This window comes from Martes martes, assembly GCF_963455335.1.
Source record: "Martes martes genome assembly, chromosome: 7".
Lineage (NCBI taxonomy): Eukaryota > Metazoa > Chordata > Mammalia > Carnivora > Mustelidae > Martes > Martes martes.
In genome coordinates this window covers 128,704,577-128,724,905 of record NC_137894.1, presented here as the reverse complement: position 1 = coordinate 128,724,905, position 20,329 = coordinate 128,704,577, and the positions used below count along the sequence as shown (strand labels likewise).

Below are 20,329 nucleotides of genomic sequence, written 5' to 3'. Positions count from 1 at the left end.
CCTTTATTTGACTTGTTTCTCTCTGAAGTGCTTCAGGAGCAGCATGATTGGATTAAAGTGGCCAGTTTTTGAGTTTGAATCTGTGTGTACTCAAGTACCTTGTTCGTGGAAAAGATGGAAGCCCTATTCTGTACATTTCTGTACATTTGTCTTGTTTTCACAGAAACCAAAATTCTGTAGGGTCACTCTCTTTTCTGTGTCTTTGGCTTCAAAGGAATTACCTTCTTTCCATTTAGACTGAAGGCCTGTCTACCTTTGATATTCTGTCATCTTTGTTTCTTACTATTAAATCTACATGTTGATTTAGTCCCAGGACATTGGTAAGTTATGAAAAATGAACTGTTTTCCTCTAATTTACACATTTAAATTTACATTTCACTTTGGGCGTTCAGAATTAACTATTCATGGGATATTCAAAAGTTAACTCTTTTTCCATATACAGGAGAGACGTATCAATACGCAGTGACTTGGATGGAATTTTCCAAAACACAGGCTTTATCCTATAAATCTCTGCCTATTGTAGTGCTCTTTGCATTCCAAAAATCTTATGATTGCAGTTAAATTCTTTTCTCATTTATAAAGTGAATTGATTCGTAAGCCTTTGCATGTAGAGAAAAGAACTATATATGTGCATGCTTTTAAACTATGGAAGTTGCCAGATTGGGGGCCCTCTTAATAGGAAAATTTGTCCATTCAGTAGTTGTTTTGGTGCTTTGTTAACTAGGTGCTCTTAGATTTGACTGAGGTTCTAATTTTACGATCATTTAGTCATGAGACACTCCCCAAGCTAAATTTGGAGTTCATCTGGTATAATTTTACTAGATTCCTTTTTATATGTTACAGACTCTGGCTATTTTTTAAAAACTGTGGTAAAATATACAGGATACAGAATTTGCCATTTTAACCACTTTTAAGTATACAGTTGGCTACTTGGTTTTTAAAGCTTTTACTCATCTATATCAGTTCTTGTCAACAGATATTTAATGGCTGTCAGCTGAGTGCCTTGTGCTGAGATTGGTGGATCATTGGAAAATTACGAAAGAAGTATAAACATGGTCCCTGTTCTCAAGGAGATTAAGCCTCATTAGGGAAACAAGATATATGTTTACCAGTTAAATAATGATTCATGGTCAGTAAGGCCTTGAATGTTCAAGGAAAGCTTTGTGTAAAGGTGAGAATCAGCTTGGTCCTTAATCAGCGGTAGGGTCTGTCTAGTTTGAGGAAGGAGGAAGTGGGCAACTAACATAGTGACCAGCTGTTTCAGTATGAGGTTCATTGTCTTTCAGACAGTCTTTTGCTTTTTTCCAGCTTTGGAACACCCACTGTTTTGTTTTTAATATAAGCTGAATATTCAGATGAGGGAATATATTATTAGCAAGTAATTTTTTTTAAAAATCACAGAAAGCAATCTTACTTAACTTGTGATACAGACACTATTAAAAATCCAGATTGTAGCAGCAGAAGGGTTAAAATTCCCATTAAAATTCTACGCAAATTTCTGTGTTCATGCAGCATTAAACTTTTCAATATATTACCACTTGGGAGTAGGTATTTCATTAGTGAGTTTAGAACAATTGCAGTTATAGTTTTTATGAAAAATAATTGTACAAAAATCAGCATGTAATGAAACACATTTATTGAAATTAATCTTGAGTGTCTGCTATTCTGAAATTAGGTAAAAAGTTTAGAATGGGTCTATATTGTGCATGAAGAATGAGTTATGATTAATTCTGAATAATCTTATGCTTGACACTTGATGACAAAGAACGTGCCTGTCTTATTAGTGTATGTCTATAATGGGTCAAGGATTTTATTTGGGCTGAATATAATGTCTTACAATAAGAATTACAAAGTGAGAACAATGATTTTTCTTTCTTACATCTGTAGACAGGCAAACATACACTTGGGACCCCCATGTTCACGTGATATCAAGAGGAAACGGAAACCTGTGGCCACAGCATCTCTGTCCAGCCCAAATGCAGGTAACTGTATGTAATTTTCATTTATTGAGCACCTACTGTGTGTCAGGCACTAAATTATGTTTTATATACCTTTTCATCTAACCTTTATGATAAGGTAGGTCATTTTGTTTCCATTCTACTTGGGAAGATGAGAATGTGAGAAGTAATTTGCCCAAGGTCACACACATTTTAAGAATCCCAACCTAGTTCTCTCTAACCCTGCAGTCTGTGTTTTTTCACTGTGTCATGTGGCTTTTTGAGTCTGAATCCCGGTATTCCACAATCCACAATCCTCAGTCATTTGTGCTTTTGTTCTAGCACAGATAGGAAATTAGGTCTGTGTTAATGAAAATCCAGTTAGGGTGATGGTATAGTCAGTAACCAAACATGGATTTATTTACTTTTTTACTTGGCACACGATACAGTACATTTGCATTGTTTTTACGTGTAGTAGAGTGCTAATACTTTACCAGTCATGAACTTTCTAATTAAAAACCATTTTTCAAGTTAAAACCTTTTAGTTTCCTGGCCAAAACCAGTTGTTTGGAAATCAAAATAGGGGTTATCTTTGGTGAGGGGTAGTGACTAGGAGAGGACATAATCAGAAGTCTTCTGAGAAATGCTGTATGTCATTAGCTGGATAAGAATTACATGGGTATATCATATGTAAAAATTCATTGAGCTATATGTTTATGATTTATGCTCTTTACATATATTATCCTTAAAAAATGGGGGTTAGTAATTATATCAGAAAGAATATTGGATGCTTATCAGTATTTTTCTTTGGAGTTAGAAGAAGATAGTTAAACATAATCAGTAACGAGGAAATTTTTTTTTTTTTTAGTAACGAGGAAATTTTTGTGTTACTTCAGTGCAGTTGAGGAATTTCTCTGGACAAAAAGAGCATATCTCTTTGTAGGACCTATCAGAAATACCCAGTTATTTTTTTGATGATAGTGGATTCACTCTGAGGAAATTGAGTATATCATAGATACTGTGTTTTCTTCAGAAAATACTATATATTATATAGATCAGAACAGTTGATTGATGAGTGAAGAATAGACCTCAGAGAGATAGGGAACTCTTTCTCTCTCCCTTAGCTCAGTAGGTGTCAGCATACTTTAAAATTGACCTCTTTCAGCTTCTCTTTAGGGTTGCTGCTTGGTAATGGTTCTTACTGGACAATCTTAATCATACCTCTGATATTTATAGTGAATTTTTTCCAGTGATTTCTACTTGGCCATGGCCTGAGCTGATTACTTTGCCTGTATTATTTCATTTAATCTTTGCAACAACTTAAAGGGTAGATGCTGTTTTTATTCCTAATTTACACATGAGAAAATTGAAGCTTGCAGAGGTTAAATCACATCTCCAAGGTCACATAGATGATAAGTTGCAACCCAAGTTCAAATCAGTTTTCCTATGACTTCGAGAGCTGCCCTCTTCCACACTTTAGGTGTTCTGTGTTGTGTAAGATAGCATTGGTTCCAAACTGACTGCATCAAAATCCAGTCTATGGGATTGGAAGCATTACAACAGTCTCCCTTCTTACATCTTTTGTTCTTTTTTCCCTCCTCAATATCTAGCTTCTGTTTTTAGCTTTTAGTTGTTCGTAAGACAAGAACTGTGAGAAGAGTTTAAAAACCTTGTTCCATACCCAAATCAGGAAATGTTACTGGGAGGGATTAAACAAGGTTTGGGCATTAAACATTTCTCCTCCTGAGCCCAACTCCTCCTCTCACTTGTTGACTAAGGTCTGCTTCACTGAACATTTTCTTTTTTTTTCTATCCACAACCTGAGTGCCCCATGGAGGTGAAGGACATAGCCCGAGCCCGCGCCATCAGTCAGTAGAACAAATGGGCTTGCTCTGCCTAACATCGGGCCATCTCAGATTCCACCTCTTTTATAGAAATGAGTGATGAAGAGAGGTGCGTTCCGCTTTGCCGCTGTATTAATACACATCAGGGGCCAGCTCCTGGCACTAAATCACGCTACTGCATACATCTGTTATCGGACTCTTCACCAGTGTGATGAACAAGACTGCAGATAGAGGCTTCCTTGTGTCATTCTTTATAGGATTTTCCTAAAAGAATAAATAGCTCAGATCTCTGCCAACACTCTCCCCTGTCACTGTGATGAATTCAGCTTCTTTCTTAAACATGCAGCCACAAATCTTTTCCCTCTTCCCCTCCCCCACTGGTGGAAAGTTTTGAGTTGAGATGGACTGAATTTAAAGGTATTAATAAGGCTAGAGAGGTGAGGAGCAGAAAGGAGTAGCTTGTCTTCCTTGTCTTTTTATATTAACACTCGGGAAAGGCCAGGGAAAAAGAGCTTTTCATTAGCGTGGTCAAGTAGGCCCTTCTTGAAAGGGTAGCATCTTTATTTTCTTTTTATCTCCACTCCCCTTCCCTTTATGACTTTATAACCTACGCAGGTATCTGGTACACAGAGCCACCCTTGGATTTTAGCGAGTAACCATGTAAACCTGCTTCTGTTTCAGTAACACCAGAACAGAGCAAGTCTGTAATTCACGCTGAAGTGGAATGGCCCTCTATGCTCTTAAAGAATGTACTTGGAAAAGAAAAAAATGGGTTATTTTCTCTAAGATTTGAGATGAAGTGGCTATAAGAAGCACAAGGAACTCAGATGAAAACCAGATTTCATGTCCGTGAGATGATTTTTCTTCATCAGAATGACAGGAATGGAGCCTTTGGTGTACAAATCCCATTCTTTCAAAAATTAAACATGTGGGTTTAGGTAAAGGAGAAGCGGGGGAGGATAAGACATTGTATTCAGAGCCCTATTTTGGCCATCCCCAAAGCCTCTTCTGACCTTCCTGTTTCCGGGGTGGGTTATGTGTCCTTCGGGCATCCGTTGGAAGGGTACTCAGCAGTTAATCTGTTAACTAGTTACATCAGATTCCAAATACCAGGCCAGTGATGCTAGAGGTGCATTTGCAAGAGCAGGAATTTTTATCTGTTTTGCTCACTTCTGAAACCTGAGCATCTAAAATAATACTCAGCACAGAGAAGGACCTCACTTGGCGTTTCTTATATGAATAAGTGAATAGAATCTTAAAGTTGAAACAGTTATTCTAAACGTTATTCTAAAACCCTGTGATTGGATTCAGTAGTTCCATCATAGGTTGGCCCTTATCTCAGGTGTCAAAGGACAGATTCTTATTGCCTCTTTTTATTTTTATTTTAAAGTTCAAATGGTTTTTAAAGTTAAAAATGTCTTATAGTAAATATTGAAGGACTATAAAAGAATATTTATGGAAAATAGATAAGGTGTCAAGAAAAACAATAATAGCAAATATCCGTGTACCTACCATCCACTTCAAGAACATGAACATCACCTTTACAATTTTCCCACTGTCCTCGTAGGTAACCAATATCCTCATATGGTTTTTTTGTTATGTGAATAGGCTTTTTTGTTAATCATTTATCATTCTTTGGGGATTTTTTTTCAGCTAGCTTTAACAGACATATATAGCTCTCTAAGCAATATATTGTCTAGTTAGCATTCTTTGGAGGCTTGTGTAAATGGAATGTCTTATTTTATAAGTTATAAGTTTCACCGAGTTATGTTTTGAGATTCATTCATGATTTGTCCTGCTAAAATCTTTTTTTTTTTTTTACTGCCATATACATATGGTATTCCATTGTATGACTATGCTGAGTACACTATAATTAAACATTCCTGATGGACATTTGGATTATATCCCATTTTATGCCACTGTGAAAAATACTGCAGTGTTCTCTGGGAGAACGTGTGCAAAAGTGTTTCTGGGCTGCTTCACACTCCTTAGGATGGCTCTGTCAAGGACCAGAAAACACAGAAATGTTAGGAAAGATGGAGAGAAATCGGAACCCTTGGGCGTTGCTGGTGGGAATGTAAAATAGTGCAGCCACCGTGGGGCCCAGGGTGGTGGCTCGTCACAGTTGTCAGCCCGGGACTACCATATGCTGCAGCAAGTTCTGCTTCTAAGTATTAACCAAAGGGATTGAAAGCGCGGATTCAAACAAATAATTCGTACATCCATGTTCATAGCAGCATTGTTCACAGGAACTAAAACGTGGAAACCACTCATGTGTCCATTGCTGGATAAATCAATAAACAAAATGTGGTTTATACATACAGGGGAGTATTATTTGGCCTTGGAAAGGAAGGAGACTCTGACATGCTACAGCACGGGTGAAGTCATAATGCTAAATGCAATGTGCCAGGCCCAGAAGGATAAATCCTGCATGATCCCAGTTGTGTGAGGTACCTCGAATGGTCAAATACGTGCAGACAGAAAGTAGCACAGTGGCTGCCAGGGGCTAGGGGAGGAGGAGAGTAGCAGTTACTGTTTAACAAGTACAGTCTTTCCCTTTGGGCCAGTCAAGAAGTTCTGGATGTGGATAGTGGTGATGCTTTTACAGCAGTGCGAATATATGTAATGCCACGGAACTGTACCCGTAAAAATGATTAAATTGGTGAATTTTGTGTTACGTGTATTTTACCGTAGTAAAATAATATAGTTAAAAAATATATAGTAAAAAAATACAAAGCAAAAACCCCCAGTTTCCCTAGGATGAGGGGTTTTCCCCCACTGTGGTTGAATACCATATAGTAACAGTAAATACAGTTTTGTGAAATTTATTTTCAGCCAAGTATGAGTGAGTGAGTGCGTGCCCACGTGTGTGTGTTTGTGTGAGAGGGAGAGACAGAGATTTGGGTTGTGGTGTCAGATTTATTTCTTGCTGCCATGGTTGAAGTTCCAAAATGTTTGAAAGCTGTTGCCCTCAAGAACCTCTCGTGTATGTGCCACAGAGTAATAGCCTGCGGATTGTTTTTTGCAGTAACTCACAGTAAGAAATTCGTGTGTGAATATATATGTGAGTGTATGTGTAAATATGAAATAAATTCTTGGGTTCGCTCTAACATATCCTATTCCTTTCCATTAAGAAGAAAAGGACTGGTCATGGCCTACTAAATTGATTTTGGGACCCACAACTTGAAAATTACTGTTCTAGTTACATTTCTGGGAGTAAAATTAATTGAGTGACAAGGTAAAAATGAAAATTTTCTAGGTTTTGCTGTATTTTAGTGTATATTCATTCACTCTCAAGCAGTGGGCGTGATGGTGGTTTGTACCACTCAGCTCAGGGGGCATTTGGAAATGTGAGGACAGTGTTTGGTCATCACAGTGACTGAGGAGTCCTTTTGGCATTCAGTGGATGGGGTCCAGAATGGTAAGTGTCCTAAAATACACAGCACAGCCCTGCACGAGCAATGATTATCATGTCCAGAATGTCTTTGGTGTCCTTGTTGAAAAACACTGGGCCTGATTGTGTGATTTTTCTTATGATATGCTATTTATTGGAAATGCTGTGTTACTGGAGGCATGGGATGTAACAGAAAGAGCCTGAGGGCTTGACGTCCAGTATCTGAGTTTAAATCTTGCTACTTAACTAGCACTTTTGTGTCCCCAAGCAGTGTATCTGCTGTCTCTCTGCCTCAGTTTTTGATCCAGAAAATGGAGATGTCAGTCCTACTTGGAAGGGTTTGCATTAGGAAATCAGATTCTGGTTGGACAGTACTTACATAGCACAGTGCCTGGCTCGTGAGTGCTCGACAAGTGATCATGACTGTCTTATGAATTTGTATGACTGAATTTATTTATTTGTTCTGTTCAACCCATTTTCTCAGGCAGAGAAATTTTTACTCTCTCTGAAATTTGCCTTTATTAATTATTTATTTATTTATTTATTTATGTATTTAAAAAATTTTTTTGTTTGTTTGTTTTTTTATTTATGTATTTTTGGAAAGGAAAAAAAAACAAACCCTTGTGGCCACTTGGATTCATAGGTTAAAAAATAAAAACATTCCGAGATTTGTGCATTGTCTCTGATTCTAATTTGTCTCTCCTTGATCTTTTCTTCCTTCCTTTCATTGTAACCACCTTACCAGTTCACGTGGATGTAGCGGAACCAAGCATGCCAGCATCACAGGTCCCGAAATCTCCAAACCCCGAGTGGTTGGTCAGGACCTCTGCCGCAGAGAAAGCCACTGACTCCACTGCAGCTACGTTTTTTAAAATGCCACCAGAAAAGAGCTCCGGATACAGCTAGAGAGCAGGATCCCGCCCACCAGGAGCCTACTGGGTGCTGTGAAACGCATCCTAAACTTGGTATCACAGAGTCTCGCATATCGTAATTGACATTCCCACTCCTTCCACCTCCAGGATGACCCTCCTTTCACACAAAGCAGTGGACTCTTTCTCTTACAAAATCATGTTGTGGAAATCTGTTTTTTGGTTTTTTGTTTTTTTTAAAGTAAAGTATTGCAGCAGCAATTTGAAAAAAAAAAAAGAAAAAAGGTCATCCTATGTTGTGTTTGTTACATTGCTGTTGTAGTCGCAGCAGCTTCCTACAGCTCTGTGTACAGAGCTGTTGCTTTTAGCAGGTATGCCACTTTTCCTGAAAAACTAGTAACTGCTTTTGCATACTTTTTATGTAGAGCTTTTAATATCATTTGAGGAAGTCCCAAATTTGTAGCCAGTTCTGGACAGATGTAAACACTGAGTTGAGACCTGTGTGTGGCATTGTGTTTACAGGAGATAGAGTTTGCCTTTGAGCCTGGTCTTGATTCACTGAGAGTGCCACAAGCCAGATTCACCACGTTCTCCTTCGGGAGCCTCAGAGGAGACACCAGCAGCACGGACAGTGGGAACTTCTTCCATTTTCCTAGACGGCCTCATGGGATCTCCAGCGGCTGGACTGTACTTCGCCGCGTCTCCAGAGTTGGTGTTGTCCCACAGGAGGATGTGTACATTCATGATGTAATGAAGAAGTGGTTGAGTTGTTCCGCAAACTTAAAATAGTCAGTGGATCGTGTCTTAATACTTCATGTCACAGTGTAAGCTTTTATGTACGAAATGGGACTTTTATTGTTAGCTTATAGGTCAATAACCTGCAGCAGAAATCCACACTCTATTATAATAATGGCTTCTCAGGGCCATACTTTGGGGAGAAAAATGTCTTTTTGACACGCCTTTATACTTGGTGTGTTTATGACGGCTCAGCTGCGTGTGGAGTTATATATACGGCCGTGCCTGAAGTTGGATGCTACTTTGTCAAAATGAGGAATCAGTGGCTGCCTGAGCTGCTGGAGAAAAGCTGCCCTTTCTGAAGTATTATCGTGAGTGTCATTTGGGGGCCTGGTTGACGGAAGGGTTCTTTTTTGTACGAATTGAGTACATTCGCTCTGAAATACAGAGAAACTGTTCTCTAAGTGCCCACTTCTCTGGCAACGTCCCAGAGGAACTCCCAGCCCTGCCCCTGGATATTTCCTGTGCTTGAATAGGTGCCGCGTGGGACAGAGCCTCCTTACCCCGAAGTGCAGCTGTCTCTTTTCCTCGCACAGAAGGTGAGGGTGGGCTGCTCTGTTGTGTTCCCTTTAAAAATGATAGTCTTATGTATCAGTGCTTAACTCTAGGATTTCCTTGTTGATGGGTGGGTGTGACTCTATTTGGGAGGGGGGACTTGAAGCTAATTTAAATGGCACTTACTGTAAGAGGAAGAACACGTCCATCAGTTGTTCATAACGAGGAGTCTGGTGGAGGGAGGGGTAGATGGGGGATTAGGAGGTGAGGAGTAGCATTAAAGCCAACCCAGCATCCCTGGGAGCCACCCTGGTTCTCCTGTCACCCCTTGGGGCTGCATCCAGGGCAGTACAGAAAATAAAGTGCCTGTTGAATATGAAATGGCACTACTATATTGTTTTAGTGATGAAGGGGGGTTTTATTATCGTATGTGCATTATTGTCATATGTGCATTCTTACCTAGTCCCCATCGTGTCCTGGGACACATTTCTAACATAATTTGTTGGATTTAAGAGAAAAATACACAGACATAATTTTATTTTCTTTGCACTAGGCTCTGGCTCTTGCAGAGACGGGTCCTGTGATCATGTCCTATTCAGATCTCCACAGTGCAGATAGAATCTTTTTGCCTGGCAGTTCTCCTGTCTACCTGTGATTACAAATAACTTATATATATGACTTTATTTACGTTTTTAACATCTCTAGGTTGTACTGCCATTTTAGAGAGACAAGAATGGTCACAGAGTTTAGCGACTTGCCAAAAAAATCACATGATCAAGCCAAGACTAAAATCCCAGACTTTCGGACTTCCTCTGCCCTGGGTTATACTCTTTTGTTTTCCATTGGTAGATCTGAGTCACTCTGAGACCCGTAATTTTGAATCATTGTGTCATGAATGTTTATCATCTTTCTTGGGCATGCTTTTCTACTTTGAATACATTCAATGGGGATTATCCAAAAATGCCAAATATGCCTGTAATAAGTGGGGAAGAAAATTAATTGCCCAAGAAACAGCTATTAATACTTTGCAACACAGGGTTGTAAATTGTGCTCCTCATTTTAAGCTCCTGCATGAGCATGCTGACAGAATTATTAACCAACTTACTTCGCTTGTTTTCTATATGAGTCAATTCCAGAGGAATAACCTTAGAATTGAGTGTTTTTTAAACCATAAATTTTGAATTTCTTTTTTATGTAGCAAAGTGTATGATATCATACATTGAGTAAAGTCTGTTACCTTTTAACGAAAGATACAATTTCAAAATCAGGTTTTGTAGTCTCTTAAAAAAACTGATAGCATGACTTCCTTTGAGGATAATCATGGAGCTCACATGTGTTTTATCTGCCTAAAAGTAGTAAGGAAGCTGAGTTCCACAGTTTTTATGTATTTCCAACTTCTGATTTATCCTAGTCATCCACACAGTCTGCCTGTCTGAATCCTAATCTGTGTTTTCCACAAGGAGCAAAAGTCAAGACATTATCCACTTGCATGAACATCATTCCTAAAAATCCCTAAAAATTTTGCTTACAAGGGAATTGGAGATTATTTTTCAGATACAGCATTTCAAAGGGAACAAGTTCATTTGCATCAAAACTCTTGTGTTGCTTTTTGGTAAGACCTGTGCAGAAGAGAGAATTAGCTGTTTACATGGTGCCAAATTGAGGAGAGGCAGAGTGTGGTCTTCATTGAATGGTGTGTGCTTGATAAATAAGGCACATTTAACCTTGAATTCTTTTGAAATCAAATGCAGTTGAAAATTTGTTTTGCTGGGCTGTGAAACAGGCTGTAAACAAGGCTGTTTTGGCAGCAAAATGACCAAAAGCTGAAATAAAATTTCTTTTTCTCTGGTGCTGGTGGCGTCCTTTGCTAATGAGTAAAGCTCCACACTGACAATAGGTAATTAAACCACTTACACGATTCCCACGTAGAGGACTGTAATCTATCTTTTTGCTTTTTGGCATCAGAGACCCAGTCTAGACCACAGCATTGGAAGTTCTGGAGCCGCAGAAGAGCAGAGCCATCACAGACCTCGGTCACTTGAAATTGAACGAGAGAAAGGAGCTAGGCTGGCAGTGTCAGTGCTGATGCGATGGCCTCTCTGCTTGGGCTCCAGGTGATGTTTGATTCATTTCAGGTCTTTTCTTAAGTTTGGCCTCATTACTGTGGTGTGGGCCATACACTTTTGTTTCCTGGGGACAAGGCTCTGTAGAAGTCTCAGTATTAGGAGCCGCAGTCAGTATTCCCTAAGTCTGGTGAACCTTTTGTGAGCCAGCGTGAGAACAGAATGGCTTACTCTAGGGACTGCGGATGCGGTCTGGTGCGGGGCACAGTTTACAGGATCCGTCATGATTCACAGGGTGGCGGGATGGATGGTAAAAGCAGTTTGCTCATGGTGTCAGCTGCTTCCTTTGTTAATGCTTGAGCTGTCTTACTTGTCCGTATTTCCTTATCTCCCGCTCTGGTCGTGCCAGCTAGTAGAGTTACTGACGGTGGAAGCAGTCAGGATGGGTTCCTACCCCATCAGGAAATGGCACAGAGGGAGGTGAGGGGATCAGTGGGTTCTGCTTCGATGGCCCAGAGATGCTTTCACACTACACTAAGATCCCCAAACAGACAATGTCAAATGCCTGGAAACAGCAACATCGAAAAGAAGCGAGGAAAATGAATGATTCACTGAAGAGCGTGGATTGTAAGGTTCTTAACAAGCCTGACAAAATAAACTTATTGCCAAAAGGAGAACTTTTCCTGCCGCTGCAAATAGATACGATAAGCACTCACTAAAATTGCCGAGTTTTTGGAATAAAAGCTCTTCAACTACAGTATTGAAGAATGAGGCAGATCCCAAAGATGTTGATCCGGGAAAACAATGTTGGCAACGTCCAGAAGTGAGAAGGCATGAGGAAGAGAAGGGGAGATGCTCAGAGCACCAGAAGCAGCACATACTTGCCCCCACCAGACCCACTCAATCAGAAACAGGGTGGGCCCGGCAGTCTCACAAGTCCTCCGGGGGACTCTGTCGGTGCATGTGGACATTTGAGAACCACAGGCTTTGCTGAACCTAAATGTTTTAGTATGTTGGCATCCCCCTAAGCTCTGAGGTGCACTTACATTTCCCTCCATCAGTATAGACATGTTTTGTATACGATTCTTTGCAGCAACTGTTAATTAATGTCTTTATTTCCCATACTTTTTCCCTAAAGCCCCCAAAAGATCTGGAAATATTGAGAAAGAATGATGTGGAGAAAATTGCCATCAAGGCCATATTTGGATGGATGGAAACAACCTTTAAAGTGGATTAAAATATAACAATGAATTTTTTGTCTGTGAGTGGTAGTCATTTTTCACAATAGATGGTAAAACATTTGTGTAAGATACTGCTATCCATGATTTCATGATATTTGTTCATTACATCTTAATTTCCTGGGAAAATGTCATGCATTTTCCAGCATAATACTGATGAAGTTGTTAAGGTATGGCTCACAAAAATGAAAATATTTGGAAGAAGAAAACGACCCTGAGAACATAGTGTTGTATAACAAATACTTGTTGAGTTATTGGTGATCTTTTGCTAGGGCTTAATCTTGGTACTTCAGAGCATGTAAAAATCAATTTTCAGTGATCCACTTAATCACACCCTGTTGTCTTTGTTTTACATTTCAGTGGTTCTGCAGGGCTTGGTGGCCAATAGCAACTGCTTATTCTGTTTTTTTTTCTAACTCATGGATTCAGCATTTCAGAATATGATGCTCTAATCTTAAAGCTTTGAAATGAAATCACAATCATTTTTTTCTCTGGGTTTTATTGGTATGAATTGGGCAAGGCTCTAGTTTATGACCAAAGCCCACAAACCCAAGTTTTCTCTGGGAATTTGTTTGGCCAGAGAGGAGTTCTCTGGTATCATCTCTCAGGTGTTCATGTTGTTTTGTGCCCGGGGCTTGATTTGTAAAGGTGATTAACTGAGAACATGGAGAGGTCTGTGCCACTGAAAGAAAAGTTTGAAATTACAGTTCCCCTGGAAATAAGGCACGGCTTGCCACGCAGGACCAGAGGATGAATACGAGGGTTGGGTCAGGAGGCCGAAGACTAGAGCAAGACGCAGGTTTAGGTCAGAGCCTTTATTGGGGTTTCCTCTAAGAAGGGAAGGTAAGGCAGGGTGAACAGTCTAGAAATGGCTAGTTCGACACTTTCTGGGGCCTTTAGGCTATAGTCTAGTCCCTGGTTGCCTGGTACCTGGCCCTGGGATGATTGCTTCCTAGGTCAGATGGAGGGGGTATGGCTGTATCATACATGGTTCGTTTGCACATTGAAAGCATGCTGCTGGCTGAGTGCTTTGCTATCTTTCTAAGAATCAGCTAGCTTTGGGAGAGGTAGTTTTCCCCCAGCCAGAAAGGTTTTTTACTCCGTTAAAACATAATTATTACAGAAAGCAGAAAACATGATTAACACACATGTGCAAGCTGTTAAGCTCTCCTTTCGATTTTTGCAGTCTTTTAAAACCATGTAATTTTTCTTTTCCATCTTGAAAACCAGTTAAAAATACCTCTGGCCTAAAGTGTTGTTACTAGATGCTTTTAAGTTATGGAAATATAAAAAGATTTTTAAGATGCAAATTAAGAAAATGAATATTTTCTTTCTCTAGAAGTGAGTTCTAACCCTTGCAGATCCCTCAATGGAATGTTTTTAATTGAAAAAGAAAAAAATCAGAGAATATTATAAGTGGCCTTGGTGGCTTGGACTTAAATCAACCCATTTCACTGTGTAGATTCTACCTGTTCCTCCTCCCAGTGGGCCATCAACAATTGTCATGATTATGCAGACTTCTGCCACCCCCAAATCATGGCAACACTTTGAACTGCTCTCAGGATTTATCCAGTCCTGTTGTCATTAGCTGTTATGGACAGTGGCCATTTCACACTCCTTACCCCCCACCTTCTCTCGACCTCAGCAGCTAATCTCCCCCATCTCCTAACAGGGAATAATGCATTAGATGGGAGTCCCCCATTGCACACTCTTACATACACCCTTCCTCACCTCTTCCTTGTAAGTGCTTGTCCTGCCCAAGACAAATCCCTTCCATGCCTCGGTCCCTCTCCTTTGATCAGATACTTTGCTCGATCTAGCAGTAGCTTCTCACTCCTGGCACGTACAGCTTTGCATTTGAACGCATTTAAAGATTCCCTTTTGAAACGAAAATACCCCTTGACTGCCACTAAGATACCGCCCTCACTTACACTGCCTGTTCATTAATTCTGAGTCCCCGAAGCAGTGGTTTTTAACCTTGGCTGCACATTAGGACCACCTGGGGAGATTTTTAAAAATCCTAATTCCCCCAACTGAACCACAGACCAATTACATCAGAATGGAGAGGTGGGACAGGCTTCATTCTTTTTAAAACAGTGGTACAGCTGGGGCTGAGAACCACCATGCCAAAATGTGGTTGCTATACTCACCACCATTAAAGTTGTTCTTGCTGGGTTCACCAGTGATTTCCAGTTGTCAAAATACAGCCCTTTGGTTGATGCTGATGACTTCATGCTATATAACCACTTCCTTTTTGGAATTCTGCCTGTTCTGACCCTGCTCTCTCCTGATTTTTTCCACTACTTGGCTTTTGCAGTCTCCACAAGTGGGCAGATGGGTTGGTGAGTCGATCTGACACACACTGAACGTCCCTGTCCTCACCTCCAATACTTCAATTAACACATATGTATGAATGAGCTCCTTTGCTATATCCCCTAATGCACTGACTTAAAGCATGGACTTAACTGAAGCATTTACATTCCTTCATCATTGTTGTAGACATACAGGAAATCATGCTCAAGGTTTGGGCTGCTTCCTTTGTTTCTCTTTGTCCCTCCTCTTGGCCCGCTGAGGTAGGAAGTTTGCTAACCACCTTAGTCAGATTCTAAGATGGATCACCCCCATAGGTACTCTTGAAGTTGCCCTTCATAAAAAGTCAGGCTTGAACTGTGGTCCTTCTTCTGCTTTCTCCCATCCAGGATCTTGGACTGGTAAGGAAGCCTGGACCCACTTCTACATACAAGGAGCTACCCCCCCCATCTAGTGCTCGCTTCAGTTTTTTTACTTTCCGTTGCTGGTAAGAGTTAGTTTGGGTTTAGGGGGTGAGACAGACTCATTTCCTCACCAATTTTTGACCTTTGGTACTGTGTTGGATCTTACTTTATTAGAGAATATTTACTGGGGTTTCAGGCCCTAGCTCTACTAATAGTAAAACGGAACTCGATTTTCTACTTTATTACCATCATTACTTGGTGCCTCGGGAACCAAATGTAGGGGGTTCCCCCTCACCGGAAGGGATCCTGTGTGTTCCTGGCTTCTTCGAATCACTAATTTCTGTTTCAAATTCTGGTATGAATGGATCTGATTAGCACTTGTGCTTACGTCCTAGCTGCAGGAAGTGAGAACGAGGTTATTTGGAATGTGTAGTGTCTGTTGGGGTTGGAGGAATTCCTCAAACATAGAAGAATAGTTCAGGTACTGGACAGCTGATAAGAATAACAAAGGTCCTCAAGGGCCATTGTCCTGTTTACTGATTCAACAAACCTGTGTTGAGCACTCGTGAAGCCAGTCTTCTTCAGGGACCTTTTGGGGAAGGTGGCTGTTGCCCAAAGTTCTCAGATATACTCCGCATGAAACCAGTCTGACCCTTTCCAGAGCCCCTAGTGACAATAATAATAATAATAATAATAATGACTATTTACTGAGTGATTATTATATGCCATTTGTCAACAGCATCTCAATCTTCAACAACTCTAAGGTAGGTAAATCTATGTTTTAAAGCAATGAAATATGTTTATAGTTAGAGACTAACTTGCTCAAAGTTACATAGCTAATCAGTGTAAGCCAGAGTTCAAACTCCCAAGTCTGTTTTGTGCTAGACTTTCTGTTCCCAGTAATACCCTGTGCTGTCCTTTTCACAATATAAATGAACTGTTGGCCATGTATATCTGAAATAAACTGTGTGCCAGTGGGCCTGGAACTGGGTGTCTCGTGACACCCTCTGACTCCATTTACCTGTTGCTTCCGGTGGGCTGTTTTTCTATCGAAGCAACTGTGAATGGGCACATCTCTGTGCCTACATCATGTAAAGAAGGTAGGCAGTTTCTGTGGCTTGTTCTTGGTTTTGGAAGTGACCAGAGCAAAAGTCAATAGAATCTTCCAAATCCATGGCAGTAAACAGATACTGTCCTTTGTAGGCCAAAACAAAAATGGATCCCTAAGACAGAAGGACATGTACTTTGAATTGTTAATGTTAGCGATGAACTGTTCTGAACATCTTGCTAAACATCTCGCAGAGCTGCTAGCAAGACAGCAGTCTTAATGGTTTGGCCTTTATAAATGTCCCTTCACTCAGTAGATGTGAATAGAGCACATTTTCGGTCAAGCACACTGCTAGCTGCTGAATATGCAAAGAGGAAGGGCATTCCTGTTGTCGTGGTATTCTTGGTCTTCTGAGGAAGACACAAAGCAAATATTCCAAGGTAGAATGATAAACTTTGAGAAAGAATACCAGGGTATCTTGGCAGCAAGGAGGAAGGCACTCCAACTCAAGCTGGGCAGAGGAAGGAGTTAAAAAGTATTGGACCAAGTCCTGGAGGATGAACAGAATTTAAGTGAAGAGAGGATGAGGCCATAAAGGGTCTGGTTTGTACAGGGCACTGCAAGTATTTTGGTGTGGCTGACACCATAGAGGAGAGGGAGAAGTAGGAGACAAAGTGAAGGACCCTGTGTAATCTGGTTTGCTTGTTGATTTGGAGAAGTGTCACAGTATTCGTCTGCTGTGTAGTCATGGAAAGCCTATACAACTGGCCCATTGTGCAGACAAAGCTGGAACGGAGATGTGAACAGGTTTCCAGTGCCTCGATCACCTCCCTGGGAAATAAAATAGGATCCATCTATTTGTAGGAGCTACTGACATGCTTAGGAGCATGAGATACTCCATTTGCCCCATGGCTGGTTGAGTTCGTCATGTGTTCTATCGTGATGCCTGTCTGATGTTATTCCCTTTAAACCATCTTATCTTGTTGGAATCTGATGTACAGTGTGGTAACCTTAATCCCTAGTACTGTTCTTCAGTAGCAAAGTTGCCGCTCTAAAATATGCATTTGGGGCTTTTTTTCCTCAGTGGTCACAATAAATTTGTGTTGATTAATCTACACTATTTATATTGGGGAACTTAGCAATCTTTGTAATTTCAGTGCTGCAGAAAGGTCCATAGGATAAAACCAATGCAGCTGGCCCATACCAGGCATCGATTTCATGATTTTGGCCTCATTAATACCACGCTATAAGCAGAGTTGGCTGGACTCTGTAAAATGGAACCAATGTAGTGGTTTTGGCCAACAGTGGTGATGTATGGAGCTCTTGATTTAAAACGAACTCTTTTTAAAAATCTGAGCTTGTAGCAACATGGACAGGACTGGAAGAGATTATGCTGAGTGAAATAAGTCAAACAGAGAAAGTCAAGTATCATATGGTTTCACTTATTGGTGGAGCATAACAAATAATATAGAGGACAAGGGTAGATGGAGAGGAGAAGGGAGTTGAGGGAAATTGGAAGGGGAGGTGAACCATGAGAGACTATGGACTCTGAAAAACAACCTGAGGGTTTTGAAGGGGCGGGGTGGGAGGGTGGGGGAACCAGGTGGTGGGTATTAGGGAGGGCACAGATTGCATGGAGCACTGGGTGTGGTGAAAAAACATGAATACTGTTACGCTGAAAATAAATAAAAAATTTAATTAAAAAAAAAAATCTGAGCAGGGAGCCCTACATGGGGCTCAACCCCAGGACCCAGAGTTCATGACCTGAGCCAAAGGCAGATGCTCAACTGACTGACCCACTCAGCACCCCAACAAGTCCCTTCTAGAGGTTTATGGCCTAAGTTTATTCTGGTGGTGTCTAAAATACTGTAAATGGGGGGACGCCTGGGTGGCTCAGTTGGTTGAGCGGCTGCCTTGGGCTCAGGTCATGATCCCAGGGTCCTGGGATCGAGTCCCACATCGGGCTCCTTGCTCGGCGGGGAGCCTGCTTCTCCCTCTGCCTCTGCCTGCCACTCTTTCTGCCTGTGCTCGCTCTCTCTCTCTCTCTAACAAATAAATAAATTTAAAAAACAATACTGTAAATGGGAATTTAATTTACAGTGGACCCAGGTCAGTAGTAACCTTAGATGACTGGCAAAGCCAACACAAATTGTCTCAGGAGGAAGGAAACTTCAGGCCCGGTATCAAAGAGCTATCACAGATAGTTATAAAGAATATAGGTAGCTCATAGGTAAAAAACACAAACCAAAGAAGGAAAGACCATGAGTGAGAGTCATCAGAAACAATATGCAGGACAATCAGAGTCAAACACATTAGATACTGCGCTTACTGGCACGCAGTATAAACTAAACGTTTTAAGTATATTTCAAGAAATAAAAGAAAGGCTTTAAAACACCAGGCAACACAACACATAATTTTGAAAAGGGGTGGTGAGAGTTAACAGTGTCCAGCCTCCTTTTGGTTGTTTGGTTGTATCAATTTGGGGCCTCAGGGAAGTAGACATGTTAAAATATTTAGGGTAATCACCAAAAGAATAAATACAGAAGAATATAGCATTTAAGCTAATATAGGGGAAAAGAAATTATAAAAAGACAATAAACTGGGGGCACCTGGGTGGCTCAGTGGGTTAAGCCTCTGCCTTCGGTTCGGGTCATGATCTCAGGGTCCTGGGATCGAGCCCCACATCGGGCTCTCTGCTCAGCGGGGAGCCTGCTTCCCCCTCTCTCTCTGCCTGCCTCTCTGCCTACTTGTGATCTCTCTCTCTGTCAAATAAATAAACAAAATCTTTAAAAAAAAAAAAAGACGATAAACTGGAAAGGTGAGAAAAACAAAGCATAAAATAAGATGGTAAAAGAATTCAAACTTATCAATTGTGAGTGTTAATGAGCCAGACTCTCCAGTTGAAAGATAAAGCCAATAATACCAGATTTCAAATATCCACTTATATGCTGTTTATAAGAGATACTTCCAAAACTTAGTCAGAGGAAGACTGAAAGTAAAAGGATAGAAAAAATATAAGAGGAAGATAATCAGAGAAAGTTAAGAATCTCTACTAAATAACAAACGTTGACTCAATCACTGATAAGTGGTTCAATTTGCCAGAGAGACATACTAATTCTCAACTAAGCTTGATAATAAAGCCTCAGTATACATAGATAAAAATGGGCAAAACTAAGTTTAAAATATCTTTTTAGTAATTGATGTGACAAGTGGACAGAAATTATTATAAATACATGATATTTAAATAGTATAATAAACTTACAATCTAGTGGACATGAAAAGAATATCACACCCAACAATGTGAAGAATTATGTATTATTTTCAAGCACAGATGGAACGTTACAAAAATTGGCTCTTAGGCCATAAAACAAACCTCAGTGAATTTCAAGGTTAGTCACATAGACCACACTCTCTAATGACAATGGAATGAAACTGAAAAGTCAGTAACAAAAAATGAGTTTGTTAACATATTTGGAAATTTCATAGCGTATTTAATGAACCAATGAAAAAGTCTTAACATGCTGGAAAATACTTAGAACTGAATTATATGAAAATTGTATGCATTAACCCTCTGGAAATGCAGCTAAAAGGGTAGTTTGAGGAAAGCATGTGGTCTGAAGTGTTTAAGTCAGAGAAGAAGAAAGGACTGAAAATTGATGAGCTAATAAGCATTCTACTTACAGTTAGTAAAAAACAAAAGAATAAACCCAGAGAAGACAAAAATAACAAAATAATAGTGATAAGATCTAAATTTAACGTAATAAACATATAATTGAAAAAATCAAAAATTATAAAATAAGCAGATCTTTAGCATCATAAAGAAAAGATAGAGAAGGCATTATCAATATTAAGAAAGAAAAGGACACGTAATTATAGATACAGAAGAGTTTTAGAAGATAGTTAAGTTATACCATGAAAACCTTAGCCAGTAA

The 20,329-nt window shown here is 40.1% G+C and overlaps 1 protein-coding gene across 4 annotated transcripts in view; it reads left to right on the top strand.

Moving 5' to 3' along the window:
* The window catches only part of GPATCH2L (G-patch domain containing 2 like), a 55,721-nt gene extending 43,073 nt beyond the window's left edge, over positions 1-12,648 (top strand). For 2 of the 4 annotated variants that reach the window (XM_080809605.1, XM_080809606.1), the window contains exons 9-10: positions 1,888-1,982; positions 7,921-12,648. In XM_080809605.1, coding sequence (XP_080665731.1) covers positions 1,888-1,982; positions 7,921-8,081 — 256 coding nt within the window. In that variant the 3' untranslated portion in view covers positions 8,082-12,648. The remainder of the gene's footprint in view (positions 1-1,887; positions 1,983-7,920) is intronic. The other 2 variants (XM_080809603.1, XM_080809604.1) reach the window with 1 other exon arrangement.
* The last annotated feature ends 7,681 nt before the right edge of the window (positions 12,649-20,329 follow it).